Source organism: Patagioenas fasciata, chromosome 6 (genome assembly GCF_037038585.1).
Source record: "Patagioenas fasciata isolate bPatFas1 chromosome 6, bPatFas1.hap1, whole genome shotgun sequence".
NCBI lineage: Eukaryota > Metazoa > Chordata > Aves > Columbiformes > Columbidae > Patagioenas > Patagioenas fasciata.
This window is the reverse complement of record NC_092525.1, coordinates 33,961,961-33,983,534: the sequence shown is the minus strand read 5'-3', so window position 1 is coordinate 33,983,534 and position 21,574 is coordinate 33,961,961. Positions and strand designations below refer to the sequence as shown.

General features: G+C 37.7%; 1 protein-coding gene across 2 annotated transcripts in view; it reads right to left on the bottom strand.

The window, feature by feature from the left end:
- The window catches only part of COL24A1 (collagen type XXIV alpha 1 chain), a 140,749-nt gene that overhangs the window by 93,364 nt on the left and 25,811 nt on the right, over positions 1 to 21,574 (bottom strand). For both annotated transcript variants that reach the window (XM_071810473.1, XM_065842596.2), the window contains 7 exons: positions 19,520 to 19,573; positions 12,918 to 12,962; positions 10,600 to 10,653; positions 9,365 to 9,409; positions 7,201 to 7,254; positions 6,482 to 6,526; positions 1,588 to 1,641 (listed from right to left, as the gene is read on the bottom strand). In XM_071810473.1, coding sequence (XP_071666574.1) covers positions 1,588 to 1,641; positions 6,482 to 6,526; positions 7,201 to 7,254; positions 9,365 to 9,409; positions 10,600 to 10,653; positions 12,918 to 12,962; positions 19,520 to 19,573 — 351 coding nt within the window. The remainder of the gene's footprint in view (positions 1 to 1,587; positions 1,642 to 6,481; positions 6,527 to 7,200; positions 7,255 to 9,364; positions 9,410 to 10,599; positions 10,654 to 12,917; positions 12,963 to 19,519; positions 19,574 to 21,574) is intronic.

The window sequence follows — 21,574 nt, the reverse complement described above, 5'->3', positions numbered from 1 at the left end:
TGAAAAATTATTTCTTGATACAAACTGCAGTATTTGTACCTTATGTAGAAGCAACAAATGCAACAGTACACTACTACTGCCTCTGTTGCACTGAAGTTTAACTCAGCAGAGGCTAAAATTCTGAACATCATGGAAAACAGTCTCTTTCCCCTGTGTGAAAGGGGTGCTGTAGCTCTCCAGGTCAGCACACCTCGCACAGGCTGCCCTGACCCTTGAGACCTGCTACTCAATGGAAATCATACACAGGGTTCAGTGCAGCCCATGAGCACCCACAGTGAAGGGCAGCTTTTACCCAAGCAAACCTGGGCCATTTCTGAAGCTGCCCAACCTGGCATGGCTGCTGGGCATGGCACAGAGGACACTTTTGTGCTCTCCTAGCTCCTCTGGTGCCTACACACCTCCTCCAGGCTCCCCACAAGGGAAGCTGGTGGCTCTAGCAACATCCTCCAAGGCATACTGACATCCTCAGAGAAATGAGAGGGCGTTGTGGAAGTGAAGGATGGCATTACTCTGTTCAGCAGAAGAAACTAGGCATGGAGACAGGCGTCATTAGTGTCAAGTCAGCACATGGAAAAAATGTCTTCCCTCCAAGTTCCTGACACCACAGGCCTCCCAGGCAGCCCCTGTTCCCCACTGCCAGCTCAGGAACGGGCTCTGTAAATACCCCATTAGCGCTGCAGCCCTGGCCCCTTGCCTGAACAAGCCCTGCAGGGTGATATTTGGGGAGGAGGGGAGCGGGGCTGCTGCCTGTCTGAGGAGGTGGTGAGATCAGCAGCTGTCTTGGTAGATTAGAAGGAACTTGTTTGCAAATGCCTGTGTTAAAAAAGGCTTCTTTGTAAAGTGCAAGTCTGTAATTTCAGATGCAGGCTTTGTGAGTTTGTTTCTATTGAAGTACTGTTGTTCTGCAGATCTTGTGGAAAGAGCTTTATCAGGAAAGGAGAGAAACTTGCAAGTACCAGGAGGGGAAGGAAGAACTCCCCTTTTTATATCATTTGCAGAGCAACTGGTGACATTCACAACCCCTCAGAGGGTTTTCAAGACGAAAAGCACCCTACTGACATCACCTGACATTGCCATGAGCAGGAACTTTGCCTCATGGACCAGAAACGCAAAATAATTTTTTTCCTATGTTTCAAAATGCTGACAGCAAAATGTCAATAACTCACCACTAAAATTCATGTAAGATTGTCTAAAATCAGTTTCTATGATGGATGTCAGGAAAGGGCAGGTCTTCAGAAACAAGACCATCTCTGTCCAGTTGCTGACTCTGGTCCATATCAGAACAACCTTTAGACACAAGCTGATAGCAGTCTCCAAAGGAGCATCCAACAATAAAATCAGATTCAAATCAACTGCTCTTTTGGCCAGCATTTATTGCTGTTCCCTTGTTTGTCCCAAAGCCCTTTCACTCTTTTTTTCTTATCAAAGGAAACTGGAATTTGGAGTCTGCAGCCAGAGTTTTCCTACAAATACAGCAAGACAGCAAAGCTGCTTTTGAGGCAAAAGTCTGCTTTCCATTTGGGAGGGGAGTTTATACCGAGCATTACAAGTTTTCCTATGTTAATCAAGACACAGTTTGATACTTACAGGGTTCCCATCTGGACCAGGGGGGCCTCTGTTTCCAAAGTCACCTGGAAAACCCTAAAGCAGAAGAGAGAATGCTTGTTCTTTATTATCCAAGACATGAAGGGTGGGGGTCTGAACACTTAATTCCTATAAGTATTAGAAATTCAGACATAGCATGTGGATTCAGGGAGAGATGGAGTAATGGAGGAAGCGGGTTTCAGCTGCACAGTTCAAATGAATGAAATAGAATAGTTGTAATAGTTTGTCTCCTAAAATCATAACCAAAAAAAGATGTAACTATACACAATGTAAGCACAGGGCAAAATAAAATGACTGAATGCTGTAAGACCAATATTAAATAAGTATTACTTGCCTCTTTTCCTATTTAAGTGGTTTTACTTCAAATATTTTTTTTCCTGTTACCTACAGCATTCCTTAAAATGTTCATCTTTTTTCTCTCCTTGCTCTTCCCCAAACATCAATGGTTGCAGTCTCAGTGGAACACATGTTCATGAGAAATCAAATTTTTCATCTTTCTGGTACAACAGTGTCCTTACCAATGTGGAAACTCGCCTTAGTCTGCATCTAGAGACTGAAGCAATAACACAAACAAGACACAGAAAAGCCTCATTCGTTTTATCAGAGTTGTGACTTCGGAGACCAGATTTATCAGGGGAGGAAAGAAATCTGACTGGCAAGGTCAAGTGTTAAAGTTTGAAACATTATTTCCTTTTCTTGCTTGAGAAGCAAAAATGAAATGGAAATCCACCACTTTACTGGCTCTAATGTTTCTTGCTTCCTCTCACGGTTTCATAGATTGCTCTACTTCTTTGTGATGTTGCCCACCGAAAAAGCACATGAGTTGCTGGGGAAAAATGGTTTGGTTTTTGGTTTGGGGAGTTTTTTTAAAATTACTTTTAATCAGAATACTATTGCCAGGCAGATCTCACTATTTCTCTGAAGGAGTCATGTGAAGCTAATAGCAAACTTATGCTATTAGTTTGAAGCAGAATTGTGCAAGATTTTCATTATTTCCATGGGGAAAAGGAGCATATACCACCCTTAAATTAATTTTTATATCAAATATTCTTTTTTGTCTTTTCAGTGTTTGAATGTCCTTTTACCCCTCCCTGTGTATTAGGAACAGTACTGAGAGACATTAAACTTTCACGCCTGTAAGACTGTGTTCAAACCTGCTGCAGGTCAGAGGTACAGCTACTTTGGCCTTTCTAATCTACCTTGTTTGGAGGACACACACCCACCTGCCCAGCTCAGGATTTAGCACAGCAGTGTCATTCCTTAATGGAATGAGAGGTATGCACCATCATACAATATTGGATGAACAGCAGTCAGGAAGACAAAATAAAATGACAGGAAGGAGGTGAAAATAACATATAATAAACCAAAGTAGTTCAAGCACTGCTTAAGCTACATTTGGCTTTAGTAATCACTTAAACAAAAATTCTATAAAAGTTAAAGCAACTTTTTACATGTGTGTGTATATATATATATGCACACACACTGCTTAAACAATACATTGAAACAACTTAATAGGCTCTTTATTCCCACCATCATACATGATACTGTGACTTTATCTGAGACATGCTTAACACTCCCTGGACCATCTTTTGGGTTGATTTTGGTTGGAGTATTTTTTTGCATTCTCCTGCAACATCAGGAAAGCAAAAGACAGGAATGCCTCTCACAATATTGAAATTTGTATTCAAGATCTGATCATGGAACTCATAAATAAGAGCCTGTAGCCATAACTGTAAGATCTGATAGTTCAGGTCTTTATAGTGTTACTGTCTTATCATTTAAGCGGTAGAGGTTCACAAATTAATGGTCAATAAAGCAGATTTGGTTCTTAATCTGTACACCATTGGCCAAACTTTCGCAAAACTCTGAAAATGTGCTGTAAAATTTCACACATGCAAAATGAGTATTTGACAGTGCCTATATTTTTAAAAGCTACCAGTTGATAGGATGCAGATGGAAGTTTAACTTAGTACCCTTTCCTTAATAATACAATATTTTGATTGTACTACCATTGGTAAATGTTGGAAGAAGCAGAATTACCATAACACACATTAATACCCTTTTTTTTTTTAAAAAACACACAAGTGAAGCATCAAAAGTGAAACAGAGAATGCAATGGGATGGTTTTACCAGTCAGCAGGCCATAGATACATGTCACGTGTTTACATATAGCAGGATCCCAGCATACCATGAGTTACAAAAGGGACAGATTACCCACAGTCATCATAATCCCATTCTCAACAGCATGTGTCTTCTAACTGATGCTAATAAAACTATCTTAGGAAGTAGAAAAATGAAAGGAAAATGCAACATAGGAAAACAGTTGAAAAAAATCTAAAATTGAAAGTAATACAATAATACTACTGTGCAAGAAGTGTTTTATTACATGTTATCATTTTACATTACTATAAAGCATACAAAAGATGACTATTCATAATTTTTATATAAAACAGAACCTGAACCGTTTTTACAGCTACAATGAACTTGACTAATGAATTATTGGTATAATTTACAAGGTCTGTTCTGTCACATTGACCTCCGGCTGTAACTAATCCCATTTGGAAGAAAACTATATAAAAACATTCCCCAAAATGCGGTCAAATATATCCATAAAATCACTATGCATCATACTAACAGGACAGACAATGCATCAAAAATACTACAGAACTAGCCAAAGTTCACATTACAAGCATACAATGGCAAGAAATTTAATACATATGCTTCTACTATGAAGTATTTTCTTTAAAATATATTATATGCAAAACTAATCCAAAATTCAAACAAATCCTCACTCTATAATCTTCACAATAAAGATTTTGGTAATTGAATTTGTTGCATTTCACATATGCCATAGTTGTTGCAAATATGAATAACTATTCAATAAACCTGCTAAGTAGTGGCATTTTGAATTTTAAGGGAACAATCCCCTGTATTACTAACTTTGCTTATACTTTAACATTACCTTCCAAAAATCAGATCATAGTTGGGATCTGTTTTCATTCAGAAGGATCTCTGCCAGTCAGGGTTTTTTTTTTCCCCTGAGAATTATTATTGACAGAAGTTTTGTCCAAAGAAATAAGTTGCATCCTAGAACACAAGGTGAGGAGTCTGACTTGAGGCACTATGCAATTGCCATGACAAATTTCTTTTAGCGTCGGTGCCCTGCCCCAAAGCACCAGATTTGTTAACTCCAGGACACTGTGCCATGAGATGTTGTAATCACAGTGATCATTGTTTCAGGTTATAATAAAACACATTCTCTAAGCTTGTGATCCAGCAAAGTACTTCAAGCCAGGTTCCCACATGACTGCTCCTCCGATTTGGTCCACAGATTAGTAGCCTTCAGTCAAGCGAGTGCTTTATAGATCATCAAAAGAATTTGGAATGAACCTTGGGATTGAGGAAATGACAACATTACAGAAGCATCAGTACTGAATGAAGGTAGTCACGGACACTGCGCAGAGGTGCTTTTGGTGCTCTGTCCTTTATGTGAAACCTCTCTGAATTGATTTATATAAATAGAAGTCCTTACCAGAGCATAGTCTGGCACTGATAGAAGTTGTGCTCTTATTGTAAATGAAAAATAACCACTTACCACAGCATGCACAGCACCAACTGTTAAGAATTGAAACAAACTACTACACAGGTATTCAGAAGCCTCAGCGAAACCTGCCACTGAGAACGAGATTATAGCATAAAACACGTTTTGAGAGTACCCTGCTGTAACCTCCTCTTCCTTTTCTGCACTGAGCACAAGCCTTTGCTTTCCATCCAGGTTCTCTTTCTTCTGAAATGCTGCAGGTGACTCACCAGCACAACACGCTGCCAACTACTGGGTTGTACTGATGGCACAGACCCCTTCTTGCCCACTCAAAGTAGTATTTAATTTGAATTATAAGCAAACACAGGAGCACCCCATCCTGCTAGCTGAACAATCAAGAAACAGATTCTTACTTTAATTTTATATCTTAACAATTTGATAGCAGCTTCAGAAAGAGCAGTCTATCAACCTCATGACACTTCTCTGCATGCCTTTCCTTTAGTCAAAAGGAACTCTATTGAAGGCTAGTGCCTTTTTTTTTTGGATGCTGTTAGATCACATAGAAAACACCACATGATTAAACAGAACCCTTCCCAACTTCCATGGCATACATTGAGGGCTAAACAAAGGCAATCATACGGCTACTGCTGAACAAGCTTGTTCAACATGCTAGATGAAAGTCATCTGAACTGCTGAGCACAACTGAGTGCACAACTGGAGAATTCTGTTGCAATTACCAGTCTCAAACCACAAGCAAGTTAAAACTGGAAACTCCTGGATAGCTTCAAAGACCTAAAATAATAAGGTTTCAGCAGAAAACAAAACACTTGGCACTGAAGATATACCACAGAGAATATGTAGATGTTGATAATGTATACTTGGCAGATTTGTGTTTATTCTCAGCTGTAGAAATATATGTTAAGTAGAGGACAACTTTAATTTACCATATTCCAGAAATATCAGACATTAGAAGAAGTTGATTTGCATTCAAACCAACACTAAAATCAAACTTATGAAACTTGCGTCATATCTGTACCTTGTGCTAACACTAATTTTACAGAACACATTCATGTTCCTGTCATCTTTTAACCCTCAGGTAGCTGATATAAGTAACCCATGACAAGGTGCATCATGTTAAGTGTTCCTCACTTCAAAACATCTTGTAGTTATACTCTGCAAAGAATTGGCAGTACTGCAAAGTACAAACTGGAAACAATAGAAAGTAATCTATTGAAAAAGTAAAATTAACATCTATCAGATGATTAAAGTTACAGAGTGAATTAAAGGCTCATTTATGGTAGCAGCAGAAATTGCAACAAGTGTTAGAAACTTCACCTGTCTCCCTTTAGGACCTCTTTTTCCACGGAAGCCTGGGATGCCCTGAGAAAGAAAGAATCCATCATAATTAGGTTTTCTTCAATAACTCAAACTCAAGTAATTAAACCTGCATTTGATTGGAAAAATTGTAAGAAGAACCACCATTAAAAAAAATAAAAGAAAATCATAGAGACAATGTCCTATAAAAGGGGGGCAGAAACAAACTTTGCTTGTCTTTACCATGGCCACATCAGAACAACTATGAAGAAAGGCCACATCCTGCTTCCATCGAAGTACTTGACTAGACATCCTTTGTGCTCAAGAGAAGCAAAGAAAAGCTCAAGCACAGAGTAAGAGTGATTAAGGTCTCCATGACTGGTTTTATTGCAAACATCATTTGACAACTGACAAATATTAATTACTGACTGAATGAAATTGCTTCAATGAAAAATACTGATTATGGACCTTGGTGGTAAGAAAAATATACCAATAATCCTTGCCGCTCTACATTAAATTCAAATACTAATTTACAGCTGTCCCCAGTTTAACTATAGCAGCAGTGCATTTCATTGATTAGACTAATCAGATATGACCCATTTAGTTTCATTCACATCAGTTTTGCTGTTAGGCAAAGACTCAGATGAATTGTTATGCCTTGTACATTTTTTTTCACATTCTAACATATATTGCAATACCACCCAAACATCAATGTTTCATTAATGTCCAATTAAACCTACCCTTTCTCCTTCAGGTCCTGGTTGTCCTGCCACACCTGGAGGTCCAATGAAACCCTAAAAACATAAGAACAATCCTTGATTACAAGGCTGCTTCCCACCAACACTGCTTGTCCCTCAGTATAGGCTAGCTGTGGGTTCCGGATCCAGGGATTAAATTCGGGCTCATTTGAAATTACCAGTGAAGCCAGGATAATTTTAAATGTGGATAAGATTTACTCTCCAGAAAAACAGCAAAAATAGTTTCCTATTATAAGGATACAGAATCAATATATAAAGGAATAAGAAAGTGTTCCACTAAGACAAAGTTGCATCAGAGACCTTATTTATTAGAAGAGATGAAATAGGACAAAGCTGCTGAATTTAACCTTATTAATGAAATACATCAGAAAATATGTTCTCAACTTCAATGACACTGTGTGATCGCTGCTCTGTGCAAGAGTCCTAGAAAGTTTACCTTGTCATAAGGAGAATGTTTTTCTTAAGGTTCAGCCACAATGCATTTCTCTCCTACATTCCCCTCAGAAAAAGATGTTCTCATAGAATCAGTTGTATGGACACAGAAACATGCTGCTGAGGCAGCAGAAATGATAGCACAATTTACAAAAATAGTATAGATGGATTCTGCACTACCAGATTCAAATGGAGATTGGAACAAAAATATTACTAGTTACTAAAAAATGAACCTTGCTTTCAACTCTCTCATCCTCTCATTGTAACAGTTGGGGGGCTTTTGGTAGCTTTTTTGTTTTAATCATGAAAGATAGTTCCCATCTTGTCATCCAGCCCTAATGAGAGTAAGGAAAACAAAGGCACTTCTTTTTTTCCTACAGTTTCTTAAAACAGTTGAGAAGCAGAGTACAGTTTGATTGCAGGAAGGCTCTAAACTTAAAGCTCTAAAGATACTCTGGATCATGTTGCTATGCACCTCCATGGCACAGTAGTGTGTCACAACAGGGCTGCGTCATCATTTTTATTGGAAGTTGCTTGTAGAATTCATATACAGGACTTAGCCTTAAGACCTGACAGGTGTTTTCCCCTAAAATTACTAATACATTGGCCATTCTTAGCTTTGTGTAAACAGAGAAGTAGTAACTTTTCAGGAAACGTCTGGGATCACTTAGTGTCTTGTTGGTCGAGAGGAGAACGAGACAAGATGCATTGAGAATCTGAGCAAAAATAAACTAAAGAAATGTAAAATATACAGTCCCTCAGGGTACAATATCTGTTGGCACTTGATCCTGACAAACTAACTTTTTCCATCACTGTAATGAAAACTGACATCAAAAAAACCACCCCCAAAAAAGCCAGGCATATTTAAGAAGCTGCTGCAGGTAAAGGCTTTAAGTAACTACGTTAAAAAATCAGGACAAAAGTGAATCTAGCAGTACAATATGATTATTTTAATAGATACTTAAGAACACAGCACACTGTTTAGCAACCTGTATGCCATGAGCTGAGAGCCTGAAAACACCCAGCAAAAGGCTCCTTCAAATCCAAGGTGCAACCAGCAACATGCAAGTCTCTGGAAAAACATCTACTGCCTGATGGTGAGAGTCTCAGCCTGAAAAAATACTTATACATGCACCTATTAAAAAATCAACCAACAAACAACAAACAAATCCCAATCTCCCCAGAAAAAAGCCAACCTATTTTACGTTCAAGAATAATCAAAAGGAAACCCTGAATCAATTGACCATTAAGAGACTTCAGTTCCTGGGATATACATGACTACAACTGAACCATTCTAAAAGCTCATTATGTGACAAGGTGGTTTCCCTTTATCAACTTCTGTAGCTGTTACAGGTTGAAAACGCCAGATATGTCTCCCCTTCTTGACAGCTTCCATTATGGAAATAATGCCTCGGGCAGGAAACATCCGCTCCTCTTCACTCCCAGCTCTCACCCCCACGTTCAGTATCGCTTTCCTTCTCTTGCCTGCCTGCATTCCAAGTGAGAGGAAGCACAACAACACGACTGCTCTGTGCTGCTCACCACAGGGAAAAAAAAATATGAAATCCTTACACATGCTGTGAAAGAAACACTATTTTTTTCTCTTTTGCAGGTTCTGGGAAGACAGAGTGGTTCAGCAGGCGTACAAGTGGAAGAGCTGAATGAAACTCCTCATCCCCTTTCTTATAGACATCGTGCCAAAATGCTTACTTACTCTTACACCTTTAGGACCCGGGTTACCTTCTGGTCCAGCTAAGCCCTATTACAAAAAGACAAGAGTTGTACTTCATTTAAAACAACCAGATATGCTCTGTTTAAAAGAACAGCAACAGTATTTATTAACTGTAAGCTGGCAATACATTCTTAACATTATTAGGACTGAAGAGGTTGTCGAAGCAGTCCTCATAGTTAGAAAGGTCTCCCATTCATTCATGGTTGAAACTATGACAATAACTGAAAACATCCTTTATGTTAAAATTATTTCTTCTGTGAGGAATTTTTTTTCCAGGCCTGGTGACCTGGTATTACTGTGACATAATTTCACAGGATTTTTCATAACCTTTTACATTTGGACCCATCTCCAATTATTTTCAAGCTAATGTCAGAAAAGCATATATAGTCCAAATGCTTTAAACATTTTATGTGATTCAACACAAACATGTTATCATCCATTACTATATAAAATATTGTAATGGAATTTTTAAAAATATAGCCTTTACAAACCTAATCCAATAAAATGCCAAAGTATTGGTCAAATTCACCCTTAAGAAGACACAAAACCACAGTCATTGAATTTGTCTCATATACCTTCATATGGGGAAAATAATGAATATTTCTACTTTATGTCTTATTCGTATTACTGGGCTGAGGTATCTGTTATCATATATGTAATTTTTTTTAAAAAAGTCAATATTTGTAAGTGTTCTTATTTATAGAAATCTTCTTTGTGGCTTTATTGGTTCTCCTTCTTAAACATCTGAATGGTGGAGGGACCAGAATCTTTTAATGTTCTGTTTTCCTAAAGGGCTGAAGAAATAATTTCAGCAGTGAAGTAAATACACTGGTGAAAATCAGGAGGAACTATACTACAACAGGCAATTTCCTATTGCTTCTGGACTAGAAATACAAAGAGGAAAAAACACATAGAACCACAGGTGGTGTATTGAAGCAGCATAAGTGTTTAGGCATTCAGTACTTAGGTAGTGTCATTCACATATTCCTGAAAAGTACAGCATTACGGCACCTTACCCATCCAAGTTCAATAACTAAAAGACTCAACATCACCTCATGGGCACTGAAAGAGGTTTGTTTCAAGGATAAATGATAGGATGTAAACAAATATTTATAATGTTAGTGAAAATGTTCCAAAAGAGTTAGACATAGTACTTCTGAAAAGAACAAACAAGAAAAATCCCCCCAATTGCAAAGACATTCGTATAGTTACTGCACCTGCCTGCCAGGGTAACCAACTGCCCCAACACTGCCAGCAATTCCTGGAAGTCCCTAAGTGGAAAAAGAGGTGGGGGAAAAAAAGAAAACAGACAAACAAACAGGTTTAATGTCATGGTTTGGTGTGTATTCATTTCGCCATTTCTTTTTTAACATCTAGTCGTAGGACACAGCCTAAGCTCACGGAAAAATTGCTTTTTAAGCAAACTACACGACAACACACTAAAATTTACTCAACATATATAACTCACTCCACCAATTTCAGTTAAGTGTCCTTTAAAGATCATTACAAGAAGAGTGGTCTAGGATTTTGTGAAATACAACAGTGCACCCCTTATTTCCATAATAAAAACATAGATGCTATTTATAAAAAGTAATTGAGGAGGATTACAGGAGACAGATTCTTATAATGAGGTAACTGCACTGGTCTTAGCCGTATTTGAACAAATTTGTTAAATGTTTCATTAAAGAAGAATTATTGTGTCCTTACAAAGCCAAATTTTTATTTCTTCCAGAATCACAAGAATATAGCACTGGATTAGCTATGAATGTATCAAACTTCTCTCCATTTTCTTCCTCCTAATCAAATCCAAAAGTCTTTTTTGTTGTTGTTTTATTACTTAACATCTGCACATCTGACTGTTTATTTTTGGAAAAATGTGCTTTTCTGAAACGGTGCCAAATGGCATGGCCCCATCACCAAGATTTAGGAAACTCCACCTACCTCTGTTCAGTTAATTTTATTTTAAACAAGCTAAATCCACAAACTGGACACTCTCCCATCCTGACCCTTCCACCCACTGTCATATGTCAGTGTTACCACAGAAATGGGTCAGGATTCCTCCCTGAGCTGTCCACAGCTGATTTATGGTGAAACAGCAGTCTCAAGAAGTAGAACTCAAAAGTGCAGATGCAAAAAAGGGTTGCAGTGTTTTTTGTTTGAGCTGTAATTGAGATGATTTCGTCACCTACTTTCAACCGGTAGTGATTAATCTTCTGACAGATGTTCTGTCATAGAACTAGGATCTATAGCCTCCTATTTTGGTTCAGCTGCTCCTCAAAATATATGTATATGAAAAAACTAAAGACGCACTAGAATAATTGCATTTACAACATTAAAAATGTTTCCTTTGTTACCAGCTCTTCTAGGAGTTCCACAATTCACAAATTCAGAGTAATGTCTGTTCTCACCGTACAAGCTTCTAAGAACTATAAACACAGGTGGGTGCTACAGATAACAAGTGGTCTAACTCATCACCTTCACCAGCCAGACCTGAAAATACCGGCAGTAACAACTACGTGCAAAATAAAACCCTTTCATCCAAAGCGTTCTCTTAAAAGTTACGGCAGAGTGTTTTCCAAGTGATAATAATGAAGGAAAATATTTACAGCAACTGTATGAGACATCAAACAGTTGCACACCATCAGTTTTCACATTCTTGAGAACATGAATTGCCTTTGAAGGAACTTAAATACCTGATTGCATGAATAATTAGTAAAATTACTTTTAAATGGAAGCTTCACCTTTTCCCCTCAGTGGCAACTAACTGATTACTTTCCACTTGCAACTTCTTCAAAGCTTGAGACACTTTTCTTCTGATGTTAAGAACGACTTCCCCACACACACACCACTGGTTATGTCCTTTACCTCACTGCAAAATCATAGTCATCACAGAAAATTGCCTATTTGCCTACAATAAAAATCACCACTTATTCAGCTAAGATTTGTGCATAAAAATCATTAAAGTCATGCATGATGTTCATGAGTTTTCTTCGCCCTTTGGGTGTCTATCAGCTGTTATCATCAACATTTCCCTTTCACTGTCATCCCAAAGGAGGCTCATGCTTCCATCTACCCTGCCACTAGGAGCCTCATTAATGCCAATAAATCACATCAGCAATTGGATGTCTTCAAAATTTACATTCAGATTGCTTCTTGAACTGACATGGAAGCGAGAAAAAGCACTAAATAACCATTTCATTTTCTACATTCTAGGAGATTTAAAATGCATTAAACTGGTAGAGGTTTTGAGATAATACAAACCGTGCCTCTAACAATAATTTTACACCAACCTCTGCCAAGCCAGTGTGGTAGGTTGAAGAAAAGCAAGCTGGTCTTTTCCATTTCGTTTGGTTATTTTTGTACCACACTGATATCTAAATAATCTGAATTCTTGGTCAAGAATGATCAAGTATCTCCTTAAGCAGTCAGTTATTTACCCTGATTGCTTATGTTGAATGCTTATATTGGATTATGCATTCTTCTGTCCTCAATTGTTCATCTGTAGAGTATACTGTACTGTGCTTTCATCACTTACCTGCTCACCCCGTGGCCCTCGCAGTCCCGGATAACCCTTGAGACCCTGCAGGTAGAGAAACAAATATGTGAGAATTACTGTTAAACACACAAAACAGACCCTTTTTGCCTACTCCAATCTCCCTTTATCAAGAAAAAATTATTCAAACTTGTTTGCCTGCAGCATTAGTGTGGTTTACACTTAGTAGCTCATATGAAAGCTGAGTTAGAGAAAAGGAGTAAGAAATCTTCATGGCAGTTGAGACAATTTCAAGATATTACCATGCTTACAGACAGTTCCAGAATTGTACTCTTTTAAACAAATGAGTAGACGGGACGCTGTCCCCAGCTGCTGAAACTGCAGAACTGGATTGGTACAGTGCATTTCCCTGTTCCAAATCCTTGTCACTATGCCTTTTTTGAACAAGGCAGTTCAGAGGAAGGGTATAAGTAGAGAGTAATCCCATGGTATTCTAGAACACTGCACATCGATCATTTCATGCATATTTTAGCTTTTAAAGAAAAAAAAAAAAAATAGAGCTGGAACCTTCAATCTGCATCAGTACACTTGAAAGGGGAACCTCCTTCTCAGATATCTTTACACTGTCCTAAACATACCCAAACAAGCTGGCCTAAAAGAGAGGCTGTAGCATTTGTGTGATTGATGCAGAAGCCAAGTGTCTGGTCTCCACATCCCTTGCAAGAGGTACTGGGAATACACAAGTTCCAAAAGCTGCAGCTTGAAAGAGAAAGACCAAAGCAATCTTTATTCTGGATAGATATCTATCATAAAATTAGCCTCAAAGACATTGACTGAGCAGTGGGAGTGTCTTGGCGATGTCAAACATCTGGCTGCCTTGGAGCATGATGATACTTATTAGTCAGTAGGGATTTGAGACCCACTGTAAGAAAGAATTCTGCAACTGATTTCAGCAGCTCAGGTATGCCGAAGTTTTGGATAAGCTTCTATGTGATCACAAGAGTCTTACTGCATTAAATTAATTTTATTATCATACACAAAATTAAAAGATGGAATTATTCTGCTTGGTGATAATTTCAGATAATAGAAGGGAATGACATCTCTCAGGCTTCAAAATTTGAAATTTTGGTCTTATATGTTTACTTGAGGAATCTTGATCCAAGAGAGATGTACTCATTTAGAAACCCAAAAGCTTCATTTTCTCAAAACCCAACACAGCAGGTGTGTCCTTTCATTTTGCTAATCACACATAGGTCATTGCCAGTTTGCAAAATTATAATGTATTCTGGCTTCAATCCTCTCCTGTAGCTTAAGTCTAAATAATTTACATGTGTTGTCTCGTATGTAAGGAAGCAGGCCTGCATCGCTGTTGAGGGAAAAGAGAAAAAAAAAAGTCTGTAACACAGATAGCAAGCAGCTCATCCTGGATTAACCATTTAATATGAAACATCCCAATTTACTATATGAATGCATGCCTAAAACCAGATTTTTTTATTGAATGCTGCTCTATACAAAAACACTCAAAGAGAAGTTTAACACAGTTTATTTTCAAAGTTGGGCAGTTTAGCTGATTAAGACCTGCACAGACAGTTTTAAAAGAAGGCACTCAAGGAACTATGAGATGAAGAATGAGGACTACTGACTGGTGTGTATGTTTCTACACAACAGCATCTTACTTCTGCCAAAGGAAAACTGCTCTGAACTCATATTTTAGTGTAGTATGCCCATATTCTCATTCAGAGTTAACATGGCCTTAACTCATTCAAACTCTGTTCTGGTTGGGAATGAAACTAAACTATGCTAAAATGAATATTCTTCCACAGACTTTTCTATAAACTTCCATAGAGTTTTCTCATAGGGGTTTTCCTTTCCTGTGACTTAGCAAATCCTCTTAAAATTCTTCATTTTTCTAATTACTTTGGGTTTGTATTCTTGAGCATACCCATATAAGACCCAGTTTGCTCTGATATAAGACTAAAATAAACAGGAAGAAGACAAGTTTGCATGCACTGGTTTGTAAAATGAAATCCCTCCCAACTTCTAATGAAGATTAATTCTCTGATTTAAAAGCTCAATGTGGAAGAGAAAATTTTGAAGCTTTCAATTGCAGCAATACAGACTTTCAAGCACATTACAAGAACATAGCAAGTTGCAAGCATACTTTGGTTTGCGTGACAGAAAAGTCTTCACCGCCAACTAATACAACTCAGAAAAGACTTCATAGCTAGTTTAAGTCTCCGACTTTCACCATATGCCCTAGCACAGTGGGACCCAGACTGAGTGAAGTCTTTATATAGCAAAATGTAGATGTTAAATCATAACAGCAATAACTGTTGAAGCTGAGTTTTCCCATCTTACCGGTACCCATTGTGCTTTATGAGAATTTCTATGCATTTACTATTAAAATACATCTGGCACAACACTAGCAACTTTGCTAAAGAGCCAAGAAGCTTCTGTAACCTCTGAAAATCAGCAGGTGAAGTGTCACAGCTAATGCTACAGCCATCAACTACAAAACGATATTAGTGTTTCAGAAGTGATGGAAAATAGAGTTTTCTGGGCATGAGGTAAATCTAGCATATAAACAGATTTCCATGCACTGTCACATGAGCCTTTGCAGTGCTTACTTATTCAGCTCCATGTTGTCACCACACAGTATCCAGTTTCAAAAAACTTCTTTATCAGCAAATGGTTTAGGTTTTTTACTTTCATAGCGCCATTCTATCTTGTTTGCTGATGTTTATTAACACGACTAAGACTTAACCTAGCATCTCTTAGCCTGAATATCCTAAGGAATGGAAATATCACTTTAAAAAATAAATAAATAAAAGGGTACATATAGAAGATGGACCTTTTCTCCATCTAATTCAGTAGAGGAATTTCTCTCAGAGTTGAAGTTTCCTCCTGTTCAAGGAAAATGGCACTCTCTAGAAGAAGCAGTGGGAAATGCTTGGTAGTATAATGTTGACATCACAGGTACTGCTTTGAAATTTATCATCAGCCTTATCCTTTACAGGATACAAAAGTAAAGACAAAGGAAATACAAAGCCCTTCTCAGGCTGCAACCAGTTTGCTGTGTTTTTTTTCCTTGAACATGTCTTACCACAGTATACTTTAGTATGTGAATTTTATCAGGAATTTATAGATCCAGATGGCCATGATTTATTATTATACACATATTAGACAGAGAATAAAGCTAGCCCCAAAATTGTAGCCAACCTTTTGAAAATCATTGTAAAGTACCTACAACCACACAGGCACTGCAGTGATTCTGACGCAGTGGTTTGATCCCAGGCACGATAATGCCCAGGAGTTCTGACAACCCACCCCAGTACTCAGCCAGCAGAGGTCAGTAGTGAAGTGGGCCCTTTTTGGGGAGAGGGCAAAGGAGGGGGCTTCCGTTCTGTGAGGTCTCTGGACTGATATAAGGAAAAATTTGAGCGCTGATTTAAAGCTAGCCCTGTCAAGACAGCTCCAGATACAAGATAGGTAACTGCTCTGGAAACAGCACTCTCCTCAAACTAAACCTCGTCTCCTGCCATTTATCCTCTGCTTCGTAAGATGCCTGAAAGAAACTGGCCTCTAAACACTTCACAAACATGCAATTTTCTGTTCTTGCACTCAAATGAATTTGGAGCCCTTCCCTGGCTTTTTACAGAGTGTGTTACAGGCACGAGAAATATGTCATATTTTATATGCAACCACAAGGACGCATACTCCGACATATGGTATGTAATGAAAAATACAGTCAATCACAATAATCTGTTCCCAGAGTCCTGATTATTAGCATACGTTTGTTTTACTATCTCACTAAAAAAACCTGAGATTCTCAGCTTTATAAAAGGAAACACATCATTCTATAGTTCCAATCCAAAACAGTAGTTTACTAGTGCTGCTCTGTTGCATTAAGAGCTTCAAAATCTTTTTTTTGGGGGAGTAAATTATTTTTTCCAATAAACTCTCCTAACATAATTTCAGATATTCAGAAAATCAGAACCAAAAGTACATAGAATATAGCTTCTCAAAGTCACTCTTCTCAAAAAAAAGTGGAAATCGTATGCACACTTGCCTCAAACTTCCACAACACATGTTTTTGTGTGAGCAACAGATAACATTGCACCAAGAAGTTCAGAAGCAGGCAAATTCTGATTGGAAAAACTTGTTAAATGCAGTTTCCTCCACAACCACAGCAACCCTGGAGTGGGGCAATCGCAACCCATGGAGGGCAGCAGGCACTGCGGTGCACGCTCCTCTTCAGCTCTCCAAAGCCATCACTCCACTCCATGGGAAATGGATTATGAATTTCACCAAGAAAAACTCAGATTTCTAGGTCTTTCAGAAAAACACAGACAAAAGTCAATATCACAAAAAGTAACTCCCATGAAATGAACATATATTTGTATTACACTATTAAAAATTTGGAAGCACATTACAGTTTCTATTTGCTATCAAATATCTCACTGTTTAGAAACTACTTAGTTAACACCAGCTGACTGTCAAAATCAAATAGAATTCGGGACACCATTAACTCTTACGTAGGATTTTATCTTCCTTTTTACCTGAATAAGAAAGAATATTGGAAATATGCTATTTATTCAACATTATAGCAATTGCCCAGTAGTTCTGGGGTACAAACCAAAAATGGAAGTACTTGATTTTTTCTGCAGGTTTTTCCTGTAGATGGTTTACTTCATAGTTACTTGTGCTCATGTTCCTTTGAAAATAATTTCTGATATCACAATGAGATAACCTATTTATGTATATTGAAAAGTAGTAACTAAAGATCAGTTATTTAAAACAACAAGTTGTGGGCTTGTCATTAAAAAAAAAAAAAAAGTTTAAAATACTTTAAACTGTTCGTAGGTAGAGTGCTGTTCAAAAGCTGGTATTCTTTCAATCTGGGTCAAGCAAAAGTCATCTTAAACATGGTTCTAGTTAGTGTCTGATGTGTACAACATGGAAACAGAGAGTAAAATTTCAAGTGATCAGCTGAGCACGATTCTCCACAGAGTGTCTAACCCTCAGATAAGGAACGAATTCTTGTGGCAGGAAGAGAGCATAACGGCCATAAGATTTTAATTTCCTTGCCCCCAAATGTCAGTCTCATAATCCAGAATAAGTGACAGCTGCTTCCCATCTAAAAACCTTTAAAACAAAAACGACTTTGTTTTCAGAGCAAAACTATAAACCCGATGAAATAAGAAAGAACAATACTTGGGGTATCTCAAGGTGGCCCAAGATCAGTGGTGACAAAACCTATCAGTGTCCAGGCTTGTAGGTTAACTCCAGGCAGAGAAGATGCAAATTCTTGTCTCAGCTTTGCATGTTCTCAGTCCACAGAACCATGGTCCATATAATTTGGCAAAATAAATTCCCATACTCCTCCTGGTGCTAATTCAGTGATAGCTGTCTTTTCTGGTCACATTTTCACTATGTTTTAGTCAATTCTAGAAATGAATGATGAGACTTTAAAAAAAGTCATGCACTTTAAGATCAAGACAATGTTGAATGAAGCCATCTGAAAACATAAAACTGAATATAACTTTTTGTTGCAATTATATTTTTCTTTAATTTCAATTGCAGGCAAGCAGTTAATTCCTTTAATTAATTCCTTCTCCATATGTCAAAACTTAAGGCAAAAAATACCAGGATCTACCTTTGGAGCATTCCATCCTTTCTGATTGGCACTTTACAGCTGCCTTTAGTGTTATATACTACTTAAAAATTCTGCTGTGCTATCTGTTCTCCATGTTTTTCTGTTACACTTACAACACCAAACCATCTTCTGCAAATAAAGTGTTTAACAGTTCTTTCCCCCCAGCTTTCCTGATGATTTTTGCCACTTCACCAGTTTGTCACCATCTGACTAGTTAGAGCAGCCTACTGGACTTACATCAGGCAGCCTCTCCTTCCACATAAACTATGTTCACTCGCTCACAGTTCTGTGCTCTGTTTCTTAAGGTTGCCTCATTTCCTCTATTAACACCCTTCAGGTTCCCTTTCCAAAACCACCCATCTGCTTTCTGCTTTCCTGTATACATAGGAATGTCATAATTTGGACGTAGTTCCTAAATGCAGTGTGTGGCATCTGACATTTCTCATAATAAAAAAAAAAAAAAAAAACACAAAACCCACACTATGTAGCATCCAAAATTGGAACTTATTCCACCTGAGTTCTAGTTTAGGAATTCTGGCACACGTTTGGAAAAAAGCAAATCATTCAATGCAGAAACACAGAGCACGTGATCCCATGGAGCTCTTTTCATACTACAAAATAAACAATGTAGAAAAAGAAATGAAAAAGACATTACTGAAAATTGAATACAATTGATTTTAAAATGGCTGTATCTTGCAGGCAAGCCTATCTTCTCTAGTACCTATTCTATTCAAGTAGGAGCATGCCATGCCTTTTGAAGGATACCAACCTAAGCAGCTGTGATTTACATTCTGTTGCCATGATGTCACTTAGTTTAGTTACAGGGGCAGGTCTTGCACTGTTGCTCCTGGTGCCTGACACAGTAGATAGCCACAGTGCCAACAACAAGCCTAGAGCCCTTCCATTGCCTCTTGACCACCAGACATCCACCTGATGGCAATGGATTTTAGACAGAGAGGATTACCTGAAAATGGAAACAGAATCTTACCTTCTGGCCTTTGATCCCAGGTGGGCCTGGAAATCCTATGGGGCCTGGATCACCCTGTACAACAAAAACATCCAGAATCATCATGTTTCATTAGAACATGACAGGACTATATGGCATGTAGGACATCATATCTCTTCTGTATTCTTCATTCCCTGGTAGGAAGAAGTAGCTAATGGTGCATTATCAGGCACAGATGTATTTTTTTTTTTTACAAGAAGAAAACTGAAAAGACAATGGTTCCTCAGTTGCAGTCACCTGGTGCAACAGGCATTTTCCTACATCATACAACATAGCTAAGCCATGGCTGCAATTGAGTTAGTTCACAACCTCACAACATTTGTTTCTAGCCAATATAAATGAGAGTGAAGAAGCTATACAATTCTTGAGGGAACCTTTCGCTCAGAAGTGAGTGGTTTCGCTTCAAAATAATATAGATTTTAAACTATTACTGTTATTGTTTGTATTACTGTCACAGCAACAATCGTCAGCCAGGAAGTGGGTCACCATTATGGCACCTACTGCATAAAACATGGCATAAATCTAATCTGTGTAAGAGAAAAAATTAAAGGTGCATGTATAAAGAGGTGTTATGGTGGCATATGGCTATACTCATTCAAGTTCTTTAAATGCTGCAGATCCATGATGGTATATGTGAGTAAGAATTTGAGAATCTTAAATGCTAGGAAGCTGGAAAAAGATGTAATGTTTTTATGGTTGATTTAGTTGGTGGAGCAGGGAAGATCATTCCAGTTCTCTTTTCCTTACTCAGGACTAACAGAGAAGAGACTCACTCATTCAGGATTACTGCCCAAATTCAAATGCAATGAATCAAGGGTTGGATCCTGGAGTTAGTAAATTAAAACAGGTTAATTACCTAGGGTGAGCAAATTTGACTTGGGTGAAGAATTAAGAATCCAAAATACTGAGAACTATGAATATGTTTATCAATCCCTTATTTTTGGATTATAGATGCATTCTATAGGTACTTAAGTGTAGGTCATACATATACATCAGTGGTCACTAGACTGTTCTGTGTATAGTTCATAAGCCTATGATTAGATTGCCAAGAGCAAAAGCTGGTTAGCTTAAAATAACGTTGCTATTTCTACAAAAGCTGCACTTCAATTTCTTATTAGTGCATCAACAGACATTTCTGAATTTTACTCAGCATCCCTCTAAAACTGAAAATATGTATTTTTGAATTTTGGGATGTAACAAAAATGTTTGCATTGAAAGGGTTGTCAGGCATTGGAACAGGCTGCCCAGGAAAGTGGTGGAGTCATCATCCCTGGAGGGCTTTAAAAGTCACATAGACGATATTCTTAGGGACATGGTTGAGTGCCAGATTTAGGTTACGGTTGGACTTGATGACCTTGAGGTTCTTTTCCAACCAAAATGATTCTATGAAATGCTCTTAATAAAACTTAGCATAAGATATTCTCAAAGATATAGTGTAAGCTAACACATTAGAATGCAAACATGCAATTACATTTCTTGCATTATCACATTGATTTAAAGTTTCATACATAATCAGTAGCTTTACAATACAAAAATTAAATAATTACAAGCTTTCAAGCCCACAGTTTCTATAAAGAACCATTTTAAATATTTTTACTTAAATATTTTGGGTAGAGAGCGCAACTGCTAGTTTGGCTAAAGCAGCTGAGGAGCAACTAGCAGGAAAAGACTCTGAAGTGAAAGGACAAATCTTAACATGAAGAGTCTTAAACGAAGTGGTTAAATACAAAACGACATACATACAATGATGTGTGCACTCGTCATCACTAAATTCTGTCTTACACATCTTTCTGTACTAATGCAAGGTACTAAAGAAAACTGGAATCTGTGCTTCATTACACCAGTGCGAACAGAACTCAATTTTATTGCTCTCAGAGTATTTTTCTTTTAATATGTTAAATCAAATATGTAATTTAAGTTTCAGCTTTTAATATAATTTCTAATTTTTATTTGGTTCATTACCTCACCTGTGTCTGCACTGACCAGTTGCACACAATTAAGTGTCAAAATACACCAGCAGCACAGTAAATACAAAGC